We start from the raw sequence: 20,495 nt of genomic DNA on the forward strand, positions 1-20,495 counted from the left end.
ATCCACCCTGGCATACACACCCACAAAAATCAACACGTCATATTTTCTTAAACTTAAACCAAGTGGTAATTGCCCTAAAAAACACTTGGTTGAATTCTCAGAGAGGCGATATTTTCTTGTCAAGGGGCAGGGTAGTCTAGCATTATTGGCATTAATTATGTGACTAGTATATGCTTTGCAGGTGGGATTTGTACTTGCCTTATTCGGAAAAGATCTTTAGAAGTGAATGGAATCGTCACATTGTCATTTGTTAAACCCCGGCTTTTGCAGGTCCTATGCAACCCATTTGATAGGCGACGCACGACGGACGACGCACGACGGAAAATGGCATGTTTGGAACTGGTAAATGGCAGAATTGGGACACAAGAAAAAGCAAAATGCGACGGACGACGGCAGATATGGAATTCCGTAATTTCTAGGCAAATGATGGTGCAGGTGGATGGTGTGCACATTTGAAAATGAAGAAGAAATCTCATTTTTAATACATGCGAGGGTTGATTTTCAATAATGAAGGCGCTTGTAAAGCGCAAAAACGTCTTTTGACAACGTAACAAAATTCAATACAGGAATTAAACTTTCTGTTAACAAAAAAACGAAAACAATCGCCGAATTCTTCCATTCCTCAAGGTGGTTTTATTTCCCAAATAACATAATTGATAACAGCATTAAGGATTAATACAAATTTCAGACTGAAACATAATGTAGCACTTCACAATTAATTTTGAGGTGGGATATTAATTTCAGTTACTTATTTGCTTGATTTTTAAACACTGCTTTGAATACTTTTTAAATAAATGCTTCATAAATTTATACATTTTGCCCACACCTAAGGGTTAAAAGGTAAATAAATGAATTGTTTTTTTCCACATCGTATCTTTCAGAATATAACTACATATTTTACCGGGCAAGTTTTTATCATGCTTTACGATGTCGAGTGAATGCAGTCGAAACCATTACTAAAACATGGACGGCTTGGATTCCAATCCTCAAAGTATACATGTAAATACACACCATCCAGCAATATCACCCAGTATTATACGAAGTTATATGCAAATGAATAAATACTAAAAGTAAATTTGGCCTTGTTTTTTTATTGCTATATCGTTTGAGATTAAAATCATCTTCGAACACTACAAGCGCGTAACTGCCCTATTCTCATGACAAAATCATTAACCTAATTGTCAGCCTCACAAACATGCTTGTTTAAACTATTATGTTCACAGCGAAGCGAAAATCAAAATAACACAACCAAATGAATCTGACTACAACGCACTTTTGTCAATGAAACAACCCTCATGCACTCAGCAGATTAAGTTCACATCTTGACACGACAAATTTAGTTAGAATTATAAACCTTTAAATTTATGTAGTACTCGCTGTTAGTCATTTGTACACTTATGACTTGCTCTAAAGATCTATGACGTCAAGTTGGCAATCACTTTTAACAATTATTTGTACATCAAGTTTCCTGTTATTAATAAATCAACGAAGTTTACTAAGGCATGACACTCCCAAGGTCATTTATTACTGTCTGATGTACCAGCTCTGAGTTTCAAAAATAATACTCTAATCAAGGAGTACCAAGAGCATGCACAACTTCAATTCTATAAAATCCACCATCTAACAAATTTCTTCAAGTGAAAATGATTTCTGTAGATGAAGCATTAAAGTAAAATGGCATGCGTTTAACTCACAGAGGGCAACATAAAAACACTTTCTTGAATATCTCCTCAAAGCTCATCATCTTTTATATATATATAATTCGCACAATTGACACCACACTATACATTGCATGCTTAACATCTTATCATACACTTTAAATACAAATCACATGATACAGCCTACATGTAAACTGCATTAAAGTCAACATCAGTTTCAATACTAGAGAACCACTACTTGTAATATAAAAATAGTTTCTATGTTACAAGGCTGTCCAAAAACCATTCAACCAAAAACCTGATTTCTTTTTCCTCACACAGTCAGTAAAAAGTTTGGACAAAAGACTTACAAATGTGATTTTTTTAAAACTTTGCCTGTGCCTGGATACCCATTCTGAGGCCTTAAACCTTCATTGTACATTCTGAAAAGAAATGGAAATGTTTCACTGATCAGTTGCCAATAAAAAAAAAATACAAAAAAAAACTTTGTGCCTCAACATATTCTGCCATCACAGCTTATTTCACAAAGCTGCAGTGAAGAGCTAGACACTTTGTAGGAGACTCGATCAAAGGCAAAGGCTGAAAACATTCTTGGCATATTCTCGACACTGTGCAAAACACATCTAAAGCATTATACACTAACTTGAAGAACCTTTTTCAATCTACGAAAAAGGAATGAGGCAATAAGGCCCCCTGACACACTACTAACGAGTAGTCCCAATCCAGTGATTGGTTTAAATCGATTCTGGGTGACTCTTGGCTAAAACAGAAAAAAAACAGATGAGCAAGCTGGCTATTATTCCAGACGTCACACTATTCTGGCTTTGCAGAAAAATGACATCTGAGTAAGAGTCTTGAAGTATGAACACTTAATGGCTGAGTAAATGTGAACTGCATTTAAAATAAAATGTATAATACAGTCACAAGATAGAGCCCCAATATTCCACAGAACCTCATCTGATAGTCAAAGGACAAAAGGGATTCCATCTAGCACATGGAACCCTGACCACACCAAGGGTAGATCCATAATCTACTTTTTTGGGGAGGGGTCAAATTTTTTGTTATGTAACTCTTCATGGCCTGTTTGAGGAGTGACGCTACATCTTGGGATTTTATGTGTGTTTTGAAGAAAGAGAAACGAAATAGACACCCAAAATAATCCCCTTTCTGTAATTACTCAAATAAAAAAATAGTATTCTTGTGTTTTGGGGGCAGGGGGAGGAGGGCATGCACCCCCCCTCCATCCACCCTTGGCCTGCACATGTGTATATTTCGCAGCATTACAAGTGCAGGATGATATGCCTATTCTCACATACAGTTGTACACATAAAAATGGATAATAGGAGGGGTAAAGATCAATTGACCACTGTCTCTTGACAAGCACTGCCACTTGCTTTCCCCCGATTGTTTTCAGTAATAGTCATTCACAAGTCTCTCTGTGGACAGCGTGGGTTGTGAGGGGTGTCTGTGGGTGTACTGCTGTTCGCCAAACCCACCGATGGGGGGTAGCTGGGGGTTGTAAGCCATCTGGGACATACTGGTGTCATACACCTTGGCCCGGGGGCCCCTGGAGTAGGAGGAGCCAGAGCCCATTTCGTGGAGCTCAGCTTCCTCTTGCCGCCGGCGGGACTCATAGTCCCGACGCTTCAGGCCATCCTTGACGTGGCCCCAGTTGGCCGACCCACACATCAGGAAGTGAATCTAGATAGAAATCCAAGCCAGGAACTTGTTTAACAATCAATTGCATAATTAGTATCACGGACGAACAGATTAAAAAGTAGCCACATTTCTCATGAGGACTTAAATGACAATGACTTCCATCCAAAGAGCAACAATACATTTGTGCCTCAACCCCCTGAACAAAAAGGTGATGCCTGCAAAAGCACCATGCAGTAGTAACTCTCTGTTATTATCTATGTAATTATTCACATCTCAAAAAAGAGATAGCTGCACGGTGCTAGTGCTGACTTCATACAATTATTAGAGCTCCTATAACCCTGACAGTTTGGCCATCATTTCCCATGAAACTATTCCTGGCACATACTACTTACCAGGCCCAGTAAAACCAGAGCAGAGCCCCCCAACAGAATCGCGTACATGACAAGAGCGGATCCTGCCTGTTATAGAAAAGCAGAAAAATGACAAGGTCCTTTCAAATCTGACGAAAAACTGACAAACTATAAAACCTGTGATGGTATTTCATAATACTCATGAGTGGAAAATATTTCCACTAAAAACTAGTAAGGGTCTTCTATTTTTTTAATCGACAATAAAAAACTTACACCAAAATGAATTGACAAAATTTACATCAAAACAAAAACAAAACAACACATAGCAAAGAATGTAACATGATCAACATATGAAGAGTGCGAATGTTTCTTCAGAAATGAAAAATTTTCAAGGACTGAAATCTCCCATTTATTAGTGAACACACAAATGTACATTTACCCTTGTCTGGGCTGTGTGCTAAGCCAATGAGTTTTTCCTGTCAGCAAACAAGGCATCTTGTTACCAAGTTTCAACTTCCCTTTTGGGCTGACACCCAATGACAATCATCTGTACAGCATTAACTTTCTCATTTATTTTTTGGAGTGCCAAATGTGCTTCCAGAGCCACAGCACTCATTAGCATGTCCCTGCGCATTTCCAAGAGGCCAAAACCTCAACCTAACTCTATGCAACAGATTTGGATGCAGCCTTTATGAACGTGAACCGGGGAGTCAGGGTAGACTGCTCCCAGTCCTCTGTGGTGGCTCTCACTCCACATGCAAGTAATAAGGGAGACAGGAACCAGGTAGCTCTTCGCCCCAGCTCTTCTACTCTAGTAAGTTAGACTGTGTCCAAATTGCTTGGCTGCGGCATGAAATAACACAAGACTCCACTAGAAGTGGCCACCGGCACAACCATAGATTCATGTGCAATCTTGAACCATAGCCAAGTACATGTATCTTAGACACAGCCTACCTTGTGCAAAGAGCCAGTGAGCAAGAAACATTGCATCTAGATTATGAACTCATATTCTATCGCTCTCCTCTAGAGTATGTACCTCCAACAGATCTCAATCAATAAGCTGGGTGACTTTTTGATCTGTGCTTGATTGTGCACAAATTAGTTTGGACATGACAAACAACAGAAAAAAGGGGGTTGGGAAGTTTGGCTCCAAACTGAGTCTCCTGTCATGGCACTTGACATAAGCTTTGTGTAATACTCACCAGGTCTCCAAATTCTTTCAGTGTCTGCCCACACAGTGTTGTGTTCACTCCGCCAACAAAACCTGTGCAAGTTGAAATACACACACAGTGAAATAATGATGATCTTGTTCCCGGCAAAACCAAAACTAGCAGTAATGCCGACAATGTATAAGAAAGTACCATAAAACTTTTTTCTTTTTCAGTTGTCGTTACAGTGAAACCATTACTGAGAGCTGTACTCTTAGGCTTTTAGCTCTGATAAACAGAAAAGCAGTGGGAAAATCCACCGAGGCAAGCCAAATGCCAGCAATCTTTGATTAGATTTGATTTGATTTATTTGCTTTTCCACAATACAAACACATGTATCGGTAGATACAGATGAAGGTGGAACACAGCCAGAAAAACAGTCATTGGAAAAGCAGGGATAAAGCAACACGAAATTTAGAAAATATTTTCCGATGTTTTGCTGCCTGGCCGATTTCTGTACAATTATCAGCTCAACAAAACTGAGTCTAGTTTTTAAGTTTGCCCGGAACCATCTTTCTGGTAATCATGTTTCTGGAAAGACACAAAATTGGATGAGTTAGTGACCAGAGGTAAGACAAGATTAGTACTACTATTAGACCTACCGTATTGCTGCAGATAAATACATGAACCATCAGGGACCATGCCATCAGCACCAGTAACTGATACTGTGTACATTTTCACCATGACAGTAAAGATCACGGGGATAGTACAAGCGCCACCAAGAGCTAGCCAGATGAAAGTCAGAAGGTACAAAATATAGAGTGCCTAGGGTTTGAAAACACAAGAGAATCCAGAGTTGAAAAGCTTAAGAAAAAGATTTGGTTAATTGGTTAATACAGACCTATAAGTTCAGGTTTGTACAGAGTTGGTGAAGATTTGAAAGTCAAATTTAGGGAATGGATTCAGAGATTGTGTCAAAGTCAAATAACATTTTTGGAATTAAGTGGACCAAGTTCAAATCACTGTAAACACCACTGTAGTGTTTGGACTACTGCAAAGTCTGACAGTTTTGGGACAACTTCACCCCGAGATGAATGCTTGATGAGTACACCCCTTGGGCACCTTCAATCATGCAATACGCTATTAGCATACCATGTATGCCTTTTTAGTTGTTGGTATGCATACATGTATGCATGCATAGTATTGCACTACTGAATGCTGCCTTACTTTTGAGACCTAATTTGTTCAGTTAAAACATCTGAATAAGAGTTAATATGGGTTAAAACTTCCTGACAAGTGAGCCAGGTATCCACAATAGTGCCACAAAAGATGGTGCAATGGATGTTAAGTCACTGAAATGCCACAACTGGGTAATCTAGAGTAACTTCACCCGAGTGAAATTTGAGTCACAAGCAGTTGAGAAAACAAATAAAGTCACCATACATACACAAGTAATTGTTTTTTGCATTTGATCTGACACTCGATAATGGACCCAAGGTGGGTTGGATAGATTAGCAAACTCACATACTTTTTACATAATCGAGTTGTCACTGTGGAATGTGGAGGACTTGGATTTGACGGGTACCTGGTTGCATTCTCTAGCGTCATAGGAAAGCACGCAGGAAATTAAGTTGGAGCAGCAAAAAAGGGTTAAAGCACCAATTTTGAGAGAGACCATTTGCAAAAGAAAACCCCTTTGTCTACCAAACATATGCACAGCCTGAGTATAAGTAAATACACATGGTAGTTGAAGATGCATTAGTATTGCAAGTTGCTGTCAGTGTGTTACTTTGACTTACCAGGCTGACACAGCCCATCCCTCCACAGCACACATCTTCATCGTCATACACTTGGACTTTACTCTGCTTTGTCGCTGCATAGCCTAATATGATGTAGATACATGCTATGACTACAGCCACTGGTGTGATGGCATAGACAGAAATCCGGAGGGCATAAATTCTGTAAAGAACAGAAGAAAGAAGAAACTTCCAGTCTTCAAGCAAGTCAGAAACTCATTTCTGTTGCTCTTTAGTCAAGACAGGGCTGAGATATATACCTAATGCACCCTGCTTAAGGGTGCTCCACAAAAGGAACATTTTCATTTACATATACACGTATGTGTATGATGCTTAAGTTCCAACTTGAAACCTTTTTGTTTTTGCAAAATGGGAACAACAGAGACCGTTCTGAATAACATTCGCTAACAAAGCACACACGTATAGACATGTACTCATAGACTGTATTAGGGTTTAAAATTGATAGGCAGACTAATTCCCAAATATTTTGGCCCCCCAAAAAATTTTGCCCCCCCCCCGAAATTCAGATCTGTATCTACCCTTGCAAAATGTACATGGAATGTCTAAACAATTTTGTAGCATTATTGGCATAGAGTGTACTTGTGATACTCACCTTTGTTTGTTTTATTTTCAGATTTGTGTAATTAACTGTAAACAAAGATTTCTTCAACATTTTATGGCCGTCCTGAGAAGTGAGGCTAAATTTTGTGTCTTTTTGGATGCTTTTAGAGGGAACGTATGTCGAATAACCCCCCAAAGTGTACCTTTATCATTATTTTTCAATAACAAAAGGACAGCTCCTTTGGGGAGCCATGCCCCCGACCCCACCCCATCCTAATCCACTGATGCATTTACACTGGTACTCAAGTTTAACAGAAAATATATCAGCACATATTGATTTTTCTACAAGGATATTAACATAAATTTTTAGAAATCTAAATTGTTGGGAAATGCTTTTACCAATATTAACATGTCCATTTTTTATATGGCCACAAAGTCGTGCGTGTACATGTACAAGTAGAACACATCAGATGAAGACGTTATCCCATGTCAACTTACAGGGGGCACTTGGGAGCCTTCATTTTCTGGAAGGGGGCACTCAGTTAAAACATTGACCAAGGTGGAAGATCACCAGGTTATTTCCTTTTAAAATTTCTCAGTGGGGGGAGGGCCCTCCCCCAGAGAAAATGAAATATTCATGGAAAAAAAAACCAGAGGCTTTGAGGGCCCTACAGCAGCAAGTCGGCTATAGTATACAAGGCACCACTTAAAAATATCCAGTTCTTGTGTACTATTTTAACATTTATTTGAAAAAGCCCTCACCTGTAAACTTATGGTTTCCCAAATCTTAAAAGAGACTGTTTGAAATATCCAGAGAATCGGGAAAATTCTGATGGAAAAATCCTGACAGATCTCACCCCTGCATTAATTGATAACATAACACATTGTTAAACTGTATGTAGCATCTTACACTGTTTCTGCGTCCAGTCCAGTTTTACTGAACATATCTTCAGTGTCCCTCAGTGCGGTCAGGGATGCTCCACAGAAAAGCCCGATGCCACAGTACACAAACAAGGCTGCCACAATGGAGCCATAGGGCAGGTATTTCATTGAACATCCTTTAACAGAGTAGAAAGAAAAGGAGTATCCAAGTTAAATCAGACATCTTTTGAAATCTTCAGCCTGCAATGGCAGTTGAATAAACAAGACAATAAAAAAACAAAAACTATAATAGCTTAGCTTCCAACTACATGTACATGGCATCTGAAAAAGGATATTTGGCAATTTGTTTGTTTGATTTTTTGGGTTTTTTTGTTGGAGGGGGTTCAATGTTTTATACTGATTTATTTTGCTAACCGGTTAAAAGTAACAGGGTGTGATCCCTGGCTACATGGTGTTTCAGGTTTAATGGCTTCTGGCTAGTGCCCCCTGAACAGAGATATTGACAAATGGGAAGAGCCACCAACATGGGGCTGGATAGCTCAGTTGGTAGAGCACTGGTACGGTATTCCAGAGGTCGCAGGTTCAAATCCCGAACAGAGATTTTTGACAAATGGGAAGAGCCACCAACATGGGGCTGGATAGCTAAGTTAGTAGAGCACTGGTACGGTATTACAGAGGCCGCAGGTTCAAATCCTGCTCCAGTCAATTTCTTTGTTCATCCTTTTGCTATATGATTTGTTTCATGGTTAAAAATACGGTAACAGCAAGTGAAATCAACTGCCATTTAATTCAAATGAAATGACAAACACTTTACAGGGTGCTACCAGTAGTTGCATGCATAAACAAGTCCGCTGGACCTTTTGCACCACATTCAAACTAAAACAGCCACATTTTTCTTCATGTTAAAATTTTACAATTTTCCCAAATATTTCCCCTAGAAACTTAATGCACCATCAAAATACATATAGGTGAAGAAGGGAAACAGGAAGCAAAACAATTTGTTTTTCTTTTGCAAAATCCCAGCTGAGAATAATTTCAAACGTTATAATAACATACATTCCTCATTTCTTGGAAGTGTCTTTGGTTTTGCAGAGGTTTTCTGGTACTACATGTATCTGGAGATTATCAGTTATAAACATCTTAAGTGGCATGCTCTAGCACATACTGGTACACATGCATGTACCATACCGTTAACTATCTGTGAGCTACCATAGTGCATGTACAGTTTACACAACTCAATAAGGATTGATGGATTGTTTACAAAGTTTAAGCGGCCACAATACATGTACTTGTAGATATTTTGAATTTTCAAATGTACTAATGTCCTTCCTAATTACAAACTCAGATGGGGAATTTAAAGTCATATCATTATCCTTCACATAATTAGCATGTTACAGCCTGAATTTTACACGCACAGCAATAATTACACCTGCACACACACAACACTGGGTGTGGTGCCCTAGTGCAATCCATACACAAGGTCAATTGAAACAAGGCAATTTTTTTTGTGGCTTTATTTATCACAGTATTAACACAAAGGACGGGTCAATCATCATTTGAACAACACACTGATATTGCTCTACCCTAGCAGCATAGTAAGTGGATATCAGTGAAGAGATCTTGTTGAAGGAATTCAGCATGTGACTAATTGACAGCATGTAAAAATTTACCTTTGTAACCAGGGGATTTTTTAGATATAAATAAAATTTTACTGGGCTAATAAACTACCTGTAAAAGCAAGCATAATGCATGTAATGCAATGCACGCACATGTACATACACTGGACATAGGGTGGGGTGTGTCATACTTAATAATCAGTATCCATGTAGACTTTGACCATGCTGATGCAGGTACAAAATACATACACAGTAACCATTAGAGTGGTCATGTAATAATTGAAACACCTGACTCACATACCGTGGAGGCAAGGGAGGGGGATAAATATTACATCACAGGGATTTCCATCCAAATTACAATTCCTTCCTTCAAATGAGACTTTGGTGACATTATTATGTAATCATTAATACAGAACAAAACATGTCTGACTCTTTTCATGTAGTCCTTGTCAACTTGATCTACTGAAGATTGTACAATGTACATATAGTATGCAGAATGAACCAAACCAACAACAAAGAAAAAATTTAGCAAGTTCAAACAATGAAATTTTGAACAAGTACCGTTTTCCTTTTCAGCCCCTCATTTTGCCAAGTAAGCTTGCACAAATTCTACCAAATTGTTCCATTTTGTAAGTCAGTTCCATAAGTCAATTATGTGATTCATTTGGGGAAATCAAACTGAAATCAAAACCCTTTTTATGTGATACCAGCAAACACAAACATGCAAATCATGTTTTGTTTAGAGTAATGTCTATCACCATATATGCGAAATTCACATTAAACTGAAGGGAAAAGCCAATGTACAGCAGTGAAGCTTGGTTGTTATGTAGATTGCCACAATCTAAAGCAGAATATCTATGCCATAGTGCTGTATATATAGAGTGCTGACTTGCAGTACAAAGTACAGCCTGCTGGGCGCTTCCACATTATGACCAAACCTATAAAAAACTTGACATTTTGTGGGGCTGTTGCATGTCCGTATTCTTAAATAATTCGTCAAAAAAGTTGACATGTCAAAAAAACCTGAAATGCAAAATGAGCATTTAGTTTTGCTCAAACGAATTTGTATAAGCTGCAGCTACTTTAAAAATAACTGAATGATGGAAAACGGGCCATATGTCATTTCTTGAACTTTGCATTTATAGCATATGTACGTAATTTAGAATTTGTTCCATCTTATTTCGATATGTTCCACAAATACACGTGCATGAATTCAAAATGTCTATGCAAAGGAGGTGTCAAAGCTTCTCTGTGCAGGGAATGACGAGTTAGCACTCTGGTAGTGGTACATGTAATTAATACAGCTTTGTGAAACTTGGCATTCCTAAAGAACCAGAGATTCTGTCACAGTGGATTGAACCATTGGGAGAAACATGCAAATACTAACACTACTCTCACGTGGTGAAAAAGATTTCACAAAAGCTGGAATATACATATAGTCTAGATTGAGTAAAATGAAATACAGTAAAAGAAAACTTTAGATTTAGGTTAGTAGGGTTTTAAAAAGTCATGAATGTTGGAGCTGTGCCTGCAACAATACAAACTGTACTGTGCATGTACGTGCATGATTATCATATGTGTATCTCATACATATTCACGATTGAAAGTCAAATTTATCCGGTTTGTAAGTGTGACGTTACTTCAGTTTAAACCACGCCCACTGCACATGCATTTCGCACAGAGTTACATGCATTGATCGCCGTTTACATGGAACCATGGAACCGCAAGTTAATGCACAACTTCAGCCATCGACCAATGGGAGCCTGCAAATCGTGACACGTCCGCATGTATGATGAAGTCACTTACAAACCGGATACTGGTCCATTCATGTTCAATGGCATTCCATTCAATGGCAGTTGCCATTTTGCTTTATACACCAGGTGAGCAAGTACCAGACTGAGTATGGATCCATGCACAGGTCTAACATGCAAATGCAGTAAAAAAAAAACTGTAATTTGGATGATGTATCCATACATATGCCTACGTACTGGTATATATATGAACAAAATTTAAGTTCATATTTACTAATGCAACACAAGCGGAACACTGGAGCTACAGCACAATGTAGTTTCATACTAGTGTGCAAAGTGAACATAAAATAAAAAATGAAAAGAACTCTGGGTCTAACGGATTACTTACCCATCATTAAAGTGATTGTACTTCTTCCTTTAGACAAAAATCTCAACGCTCTGTCAGTTTACGGTGGGAGTGTGAAAGACTACAGTGGACTCAGCAAGCACACTGCATGAACTTATGTTTGTGGGGTGTTCCCTCTGAAAGCAGTGATCTTTGGAACTGTGGAGTGGGGAAAAACAAACACAACCTGTTATCATCACAAGGCTTGGCTGATTGGGACTGTCCACACTGAGAAATGGGGCCAGGGTTGCTTATATGTGGATTGTGCTGCTTATATTGAACACTGATTGACCTGCTCATGATAAATATTTCAAGTGTACATTCAGCTTTTATCGGTGATGTGACAATTCAATGAGGAAATGCCCCGTTCTATTCAGCAGCTCTCATACCGTAGTGAAACTGGTTGGATGTTCAAATTTTTCATATACTACCTGACCACAGACACCAGGAAGACATCAATACTGATTAATGATTTATTCTTTCCCCAATTCTCTCCAAATCAATGACACTGTGAACTTCACTGCACTTTGCATAAGTGGATTATTTAAGGCTGGGAAAAATCTCACACTGCACACAGTTCAAGAACAAAAACAAATAGTGAGAACGACATATTCCCATTCTTTGAAATGGGCCACAATTGAAAGTATAACTAGTACTGTATGTATTTCTTTGCATCATCTTTTCATATACATGAAGGTGTTTATTTTGTGTATCACTGTTGAATTAAAACTTAGAACCCCATGGCAAAAATCACATGTTACACGTTTACAATGTGCTTTATTTACAGATGCTATGCACGCATCAAAGTTAAGTAAGTTATTAAACAGTTGTCGTAACTATCAGGTACATGTACATGTTTGTAGAAAACATGAAAAATGTACCTTTGGTGCAAAAATAATCACATATTATATAAATAAAGCATTGATTTACACGTGATTGCAGACATATCAGTACAACACAACAGAAAATAAATCTACCCAGCATTTTAGATGTTGCGTTTCATCTTTTTCAGTGATAATTGATTGTATGTAGGGGTCCCCTTCCCATTGTGTTCATTAGCTGAAACAAATCTGTTACATGTACATATACTGTACCATGGTTTCTTACATATACACAAGCATCTCTTGGCCTTGTTTGTTACAAAGCTTAAACTGACAAAAAGACAGTCATGAGCAAGTAATAAGCTAACTTGTCAGTTCTATAGGGTTGCGGCAGAAGATTGTTTTAAATGTTGTTTGGTAAGAGCAATGATTTGTGCTCAATTACCAGATGTCCATTACGCTATCCCTTCTTCATTAGGGCAAGATCAGGTTACCAGAAGTAACATGTGGCTTTTAGAAAAAAATGCTGGCAATATACCACTTCCATTTGCTACATGCAACCTGACAGTGTCTGGCTCGACAGTAAAGACAACAGCTGAAAGAGATTACTAATGCCAAAAACTGTTAGTTAATTTTGGATTTTTGCCCTACCTGACGTGTATTTGACACTGTGTATGCCCCCTGAATGCTTGTGATCTCAAACCCACAACCTCCTGCTTACTAGTGCAGACATCTTTTTCACAAGCCTTCAGGGGGCATACACAGAGTGTATAGTGTTAAACACGTCAGGCAGGGCAAAAATCCAAAATTAATTAACATCTCCCCAGCACAAATCCATTCTTGAAAAAAAAAACTATTAGGTTAAGAAGTTGCATGATCATCGATGGTGTAATTGAACTATGGCAGCACGACTGATCATCGCACAAAAGTAAGACTGTGGAATAAGTGCAGTGTGATTGACTTTAACTTTAGCACAGATCAATATCATCTGCTTACATGTCAAAGTACTATCAGCACCAGGCCCAATCAGACCTAGCCTACTAAACATAGCCTGCTTCAGACTAGCGCAAAATTGTAAGTTGGGAAGTTGGGCCAGTCCTCCAGCAGTACATATGGAACCAAGTGTATAGCTTGAATTTACAACCAAAGTTGCAAAATAAATACAACTCGGAGTCACAACATAAAGTTCAATCAACAGATATCCAAATGCCATGAGCTTCATAAGTGCCTAAAAAAATCCTTGTCATCTCACTGGTTGATGATTAATCATGTGTGATTGAATTTTTCATTGTTCCAACACATGGCCATGTAGCAAAAAATAGGTGCTCCGTACCATTCCCCAGTAGATGGCCCTTGGCTTTGGAAAATGCCCCCCAAATTGCCAAATTGATCGATTGATTGATTGAAGTTCCATCCGCTGCATCTTGGTCACAATGCTGGTGGCCATATTGCAGCTCCTTACCCAAAACAGGTGAGGAAGGGTTTATTAAGGGTAAATTCAGGTTAACAAGCAACAAATGTTTCATATTCACAATAAAAAAGTTCAGGCCTAATGAGATGACAATAATTCTTGGAGAATTAGACCTATAAAGCAGACATTGTTGAGGATTGTTCAGGCATCCATAAAAGAATTTGTCTGCAAAGAGAGCAAAATTTGTGATACCTTCACGTTTTAATTCCTTCTGCAAATACCAGTTGAAGTGATAAAGTCGTTGCTACATTTGGGATTGAGGCAAAAATTCTTGAAGCCATTCTTTGCCTTATTAATTACTGTAAGGCGACGAAGTGAAACTAATCCCAATCTCGTTCTCTCAGCGTAGGGCATCTTCAAGCAGACGACTGGGAATGGAGTCAATTACAAGTCATATGACACATTAAATAAAAAAATGAGACTACATGTACTTTGTTTCCTTTCAAAGCAGTATCCATTCTTAACATGTATTCTTAAACAAAAAGTTCTGCTTTCAAGCCTTGTAGAATAATAGACTCCATCTCTGCTCGCATACCATGGGCACACAAATTTTCTGAGAAAAATAAATTAAACCAGAGCAAGTCTGCTATATCAAGGTAATCTTTATTCCGCTTGAGAAACATGATAACTGTCACGATAATAGTATATATAACCCACAACCCACCCAACACTGTGTTGTGCAACAGTCAGCCTAGTAGTACTAGTCCATCCTTTTGGAAATCGCAGCACGCCACACGATAGCGTCGATACCATTTGCCTTTCAGAAAAATCTGACGAGACGCTGAGAGGAATTTCACGTGCGTACACCACCTGTATGTGATCAGGATGGCCCTGTAGTAATGGCTTCTCATTTTGGTCGTCAGATTTGTCTATATGTACATGTAGGGAGGTAGTCCAGTACATGTAATATACTTATTAATTTCTTTTATTTACTCAGGGTTGCCCATTCACATTAGTAATGTACATGTATGTGGTCTTCCATGGGGCCCTGCAGAAAAAGTTATCAAATTATATTACATTAAAACAATAGTAAAACAAGTACTAAGCACAAAAAAATGATTTAAAAAACTAAAAAAACACTGGATAAGAGAATACGCAAGGAATAAAAAAGTAATGAAAACTGGACGATAAAAATAATAGAAACAAAACATATACATGTATAGCTCATGATGTGCAAAAAGTATAATGTAGTGTAATGCAACACAATCACATACACTTTATACAAGCAAACACCAAACCAACAACATACCCAGGAATATCTATAATAAATTGAATTATAAAAATAAAAGTAAGAGTTGAATTAATAAAACAAAACAAAAATTAATTAAACTACACGTAGTTGAAAAATTACAAAGAATCTTAAGTGGCAAATGCTATGAAGACGGTGAATAAAAAAAAATGGACGTTAAAATAGCTAGAGTATTAAAAAGATGACGAAAGACTTTGTTTCATAGCCTTTTAAAAATGCTCCAGCATGTCCAGTGAAGGTGAACATCTAATGTTTAAACCTAAATTGTTCCAAATGGTAATAGCTGTTACAAAAGGCCAATGCTTATGGCTGTCAGTTCTTTACTTAGGTACAACCAAGTGCTCTGACCTGATCTGTCTCGTACCGTGCCGGTGCATCTAATCAACTTCAACACAATGTTCTGTAAGATACGCTGTAGTTGTGCGGACATACACTCGATATTCACCTATTTTGTGGGGACCAAAATGTTGTGAGGACTCGGAAATGTCCCCACAACTCGGTTCAAATTTCCCTAGCAAAAGAACTTGTCCCCTGAACGCGGTGAATGCCTACCCATTTGTACATGAATACTGCTCTCAAATATAAAAATCATTTTGCTGATTGAAGCCAGCTTATTTCTTCAAATAATTCTCTTGAGGGTGTGTCACATCTTTTATTCAAACTTAACTTGGTGGCATACTTCTGGAGCTTACTGAGTTTGTCTGTGTGTGAAGACAATCTTTCTGACCAAATTTGAGAGCAGTAGTCAAAATGCGACAGACTAAGTAAATACATTAAAAGTAATGATGTAATGGGTCACATTATGGGGCTATAGAGAAGGGGTCAGACTACATGTGCTGTTGGTGTCAGTAAATTTTCATACGACATGGTGTGAGCAATGCAATCAATACGCTACACGTACATCATATCATGCCGTATGATGTAAAACAGTCGAACACAGATAAGAAGAGTGCTCTTAATACAAGGTCATATTATATGCTTGAACAAAGGTGTCGTAGAGGTAATTCAAGTCAATAATTGATCTACTGCAGAAAGCTGATCTGTGTTGCATCGGTACACTTCAAAGCACTTGGAGTTTGCAGCAATAGAACGAATACATTTGATGAGAGTGAACTGTCACTGTTGGACTTTCTTGGTCTAATTCTTCTGCCTTTTTTGTGTTTTAAGTAGAAATCACAGGAAAGTGCTGGCACCAGCCCCGCAACCACCTTGTATAGAAGTATTATACAAGGCAAATATTATAACAAGGTAGGCCTAGGCCCTACAGGTAATTTGTAAAGTCCCCAGGACCTGAAACAGTGTTCCACTAACTAGTCTACGTGTAGCCTACACATTCCATTCATATTCACCTGTTCACAGAATGGTGGATCTTTCCCTTTGTCAGAGTGTAGCTCTGTTCAGCATATTCAGAGAGAACCGATCACTTGCTTGTCACTCCACTTGACGCTACATATCAAGATCTATGTGAATATACTGTTCGATGTCATCAAATTAAAGTGTGTGATGTTTCCTTCAACATGAGTGTGACGACTCGCTGAATAAAATACAATGCATCATTGCATGGTCACGATGATCATATACCATGCACATGCACACTTGATAAATTGACAGACTTTTACACAAAAAGCGCCCCCATTGTTGTGGTAGCTTTCGGTACCGCATGAAACTATGCTGCATCCGAATCTGTTGTCTAGAGCTAGGTCTAGGTCTGCACTCCATTGGAAATGCGTGGAGACGAGCAGACAGTACACCTAGCCGTAGTTCTTGAAGCCCGTTCGGACACGGCTTAGAAGGAAAAAAGTCTACCTCTATGCTGAAAGAATTTATCGAAGACGCGTTTTTTTCTTCAAAAGTAAGCCTTGAATTCAAAGCTGCGTGTCAGTGCATGATTGGGTCCAGCTTTCAAGCCTACTTGGGCCTCATTTTCCGGACAGAAGCAGATACCGGAGATACCGGGGGAAAGAGAGATATATCCCCCCTCACTTTTTTTTTTTGGGGGGGGGGGATTACCAATATAATCACCCCCTCCAACACACACACTTTTCAAGTCACTGACTTAATGTGCACCCGTAGCCTGCACCGCCGACTCCGCACTTGACACTGAGCATCATGATCTCACCCAGGATGGAGGCTGGCTCGATAGATGAATACAAAATCACCCCACCCCACATGTGACAAGAAATCTCCGCCCATGAATAGCCTTTTGTAATGTATCTCTACACTTTTCTTTTACCCTTCCTGTCTCCAATTTCGGGGTGGAGAGTGGAGTGTGAAGGGGACACAGTTCCTGAACAAACAGGGGGCGTTGCCCATCCCTAGCCCTCTCTGTGATGCAACCCACCCGTTTATTTAAAAAACGAAATTAGTGAGCCTCCAGTACATTAAACCACAGGGTTTTTGTTTAAGAATTTTCAATCATGCAGCAGCATCGTTCTCCTCAGTCCTTAAAAAACATTTTTCACATTCTTTAGTCTATTTTAAAACCACGATTACCATTTGGCTTAAGCTATTGATATTTTGATACATGTTTCGATACTCTACTATCCCTGACTTCAACTTTGATTTTTGAACAGCCGTAAGAATTAGTGAGATGGCTTACAACGCCCAGACGCCGGAGACAATGAGAAGTTTGCAAGATGAACAGCATTAATTTTCCACAACACAGAAATGAACGTTCCTTTTTAAATAGAAAAAAATTCAGCCCAGTTATTCAAGCATTAACCCCTTGAAGAGCGTAACGGACGCCGCCATTTTTCTTACTTAGTACAAGTACCACTACCGGCGAAAACTAGTTTTACGTTCCCGGCGTTCGAGCAGCCAGCGCAAGAGTAACATATCGAGTTGTTCTCGAACATACGAGAACAAGCCGCCTGAACTCAGCCGATTCAAAGCACAAATATTTGGATAATGGAAGGACTGGATAAGTCTATGGAACCGGTTCCAACCGGTTCTGGGGTGTCAAATTAACATTTGTCAGCCTGCCAAACCCACCTGTGTTCGTCTGCCACAATTTATTTGAGCAGTTGTTTTAGTCCAATCAAGTTGCACAAATTGGCAAGGTGCAGTCATCCTACCAACTTGTGACCAATCGCAATTATGTTTCAGCATTACGTCAGAACGTCCCGCCAAAGCGCTTCTAATTACTTCTGGAAAATAGGGCCTCATAAAAAATAGATTTTCGCAACATGCTATGAATATTTTCTAATTTGCTTGTTCAAATCGTTCATGATTTAATTAATCTACCTATCCTGCCTTATGTTTTGTTAGATAAAGACAGAAAATCATAATAACTTCTCATCGGCGGATAAATATACTCGGGGTCACCACACGAGGTATGTGGCGCTATACGATCTTTGGTCCGCGGCATACATGGTTTGTCGTCTTTTTACTTCTATCTCATTCCGCGGTAAACTTTCAACAGGAGAGGACTTTCGAAGTGTCCACTTTCTGGAGCGCACAAATTCGCACAATTTAAGGAAAATTGTGGATACGTTTGGCAACATTTTTGCATTCAATTTGTCACGAAATGGCAATACATTTGGCATGACCACCTGCCACTGAAGTTGAGTAACCTGGTTGTCTTCGCTAGCAAAAGTTGGAACCTATTTGGAACATTTCTCTTAAAAGTAGCGACTCTGCAAAGTGGAATTTCGTCGACTACGGGCTACATTGAGCGTGTTCGGTACGGATCATCCAAACTCTGAACAGGGACAGCGGACTTCAAGCAAAAGAAAACGGGCATTTGGAGCTCATACACTCTTCAAGATTTGGCACAGCCTCTTGGTGTGTTTGTGTGACGGTGAACTGAAATTAGACTTGAACTGTAAGGCAAGTCCATTGAATTGAAAATTGCCGCTCGTTTCTCCCTGAACCTGAATTGCACCTTCCCATGCCAAAGTGAACCGAAACGAACTGCACCGTCAAGCGTAGGCCCTTAACTGTTTAAGCTCTATGGACTTGGTGTTAATCCCTCACAGTTTTGGAAGCCGCCGCCTAATTGTTCAAATCTTCTGGAGCTTCTGATAGGTCGGCAGAGGTGAGTCTGAGCACAAACTGGGTGAGTAAGATGTATTACTTTTTGCCTTGACTTTGGCTTGTGATCTAGGCCTAGTGGCCTACTAAACTATGTTAAAAAAGTTTTCATGCAAATGTGTCCTTCGAATAAATTTTAAGCGACCTCCCCCCCTGTTATCTGTTGCCTTGCTTATGTACCACAAACTAGGTCCTAAATTTCAAGTTGAACTAAGATTTATAACTTTATAACGGTCAAGAAATCATTTGACGGTACGTGTCCTATTATTCGGCACAAGAATTCGTCTGGCGCGTGCGGGTATTGGCACGTGCGAAGAAAACAAAAGAATTACGGCGTGGGCTACATCCTGTTGATTGACAGTTTGGGGTTTCAAGCCAAAGAAAAAGTTTTTCCGCCAGGTGTTGACCTGGTTGACCCGACCAGCCAGTCAGCATATTTTCTTCACGAGAATTACCAACAGCTGGGGCCCTTTTTGTTAAGAAACTAGTGGCGTGCATGCGAAACTTTGTCATGAAGTACAGAAGACTCCTGGTTTTCATTGTGTTGTGGTTGAACTTCAGCTTCTTTTGACTAGCTTTTTAGGGCTTGACTCAATACAATGTAGCCTATGTTTGAAATACTCCAAGAAGTTGATCTTCTAGTTGTAGAATCAGTATATATAGTAACTTTACCAGAGAGGTTGGTATTCCAGTGGAAGTTAATGAATCTTCTTCTCAATTGCTTCCTTGAAATATCGTTTTAATGCACATGTGCCAAAATTTTACAATACCTTTTTTGAAATAACAATGTAAGAGAAAAATAACTATGATGTGAAAATATTTCTTAAAATGCTGTTTCAAATAAGGTAATCAGGTATTAACCCATACGTGACGATGGCTTGATAATAGTGAAAGAATGGGGTCTAGTGTCTGCCGCAATTAGGAAAAATGAGACAACAAATATTTATCATGCGGTAATATGTTTGAAGATAGCCAAGTGGTACAATACTCAGGTTTATATGCGCTCATCGTCCACATCTCGGAACACGCGGAAGAGAATCGGTATTCATAAAGTCCAAGTAAAATCGGCTAAAGAGAGTCCAAAGGAAAGTAAGAGAAAAAGTCAAAGGTTAGTAC

General features: G+C 39.0%; 1 protein-coding gene across 1 annotated transcript; it reads right to left on the reverse strand.

The window, feature by feature from the left end:
* Positions 1-610: 610 nt before the first annotated feature.
* Positions 611-16,935, reverse strand: LOC110976940 (neuronal membrane glycoprotein M6-a-like). The gene is made up of 8 exons (XM_022230667.2): positions 16,697-16,935; positions 11,810-11,965; positions 8,083-8,230; positions 6,615-6,774; positions 5,478-5,640; positions 4,870-4,931; positions 3,710-3,775; positions 611-3,359 (listed from the first exon to the last, which is right to left on the reverse strand). The coding sequence occupies exons 2-8, from the start codon at positions 11,814-11,816 to the stop codon at positions 3,069-3,071; spliced, it is 897 nt and encodes a 298-aa protein (XP_022086359.2). The 5' UTR covers positions 11,817-11,965; positions 16,697-16,935; the 3' UTR covers positions 611-3,068.
* Between the last annotated feature and the right edge of the window lie 3,560 nt (positions 16,936-20,495).

Source organism: Acanthaster planci, linkage group LG02 (assembly GCF_054643075.1).
Source record: "Acanthaster planci isolate LZ-2023a linkage group LG02, COTS_SCS, whole genome shotgun sequence".
NCBI lineage: Eukaryota > Metazoa > Echinodermata > Asteroidea > Valvatida > Acanthasteridae > Acanthaster > Acanthaster planci.

Bases quoted from the DNA above. Each gene is read 5' to 3' on its own strand.
- LOC110976940 (XM_022230667.2), bottom strand. The intron at 4,932-5,477 runs GTAGGTCTAATA...CAACTTGCACAG, and splicing joins TATTTATCTGCAGCAATACG to GTTTTGTTGGCGGAGTGAAC. The intron at 3,776-4,869 runs GTGAGTATTACA...TTTCTATAACAG, and splicing joins TGAAAGAATTTGGAGACCTG to GCAGGATCCGCTCTTGTCAT.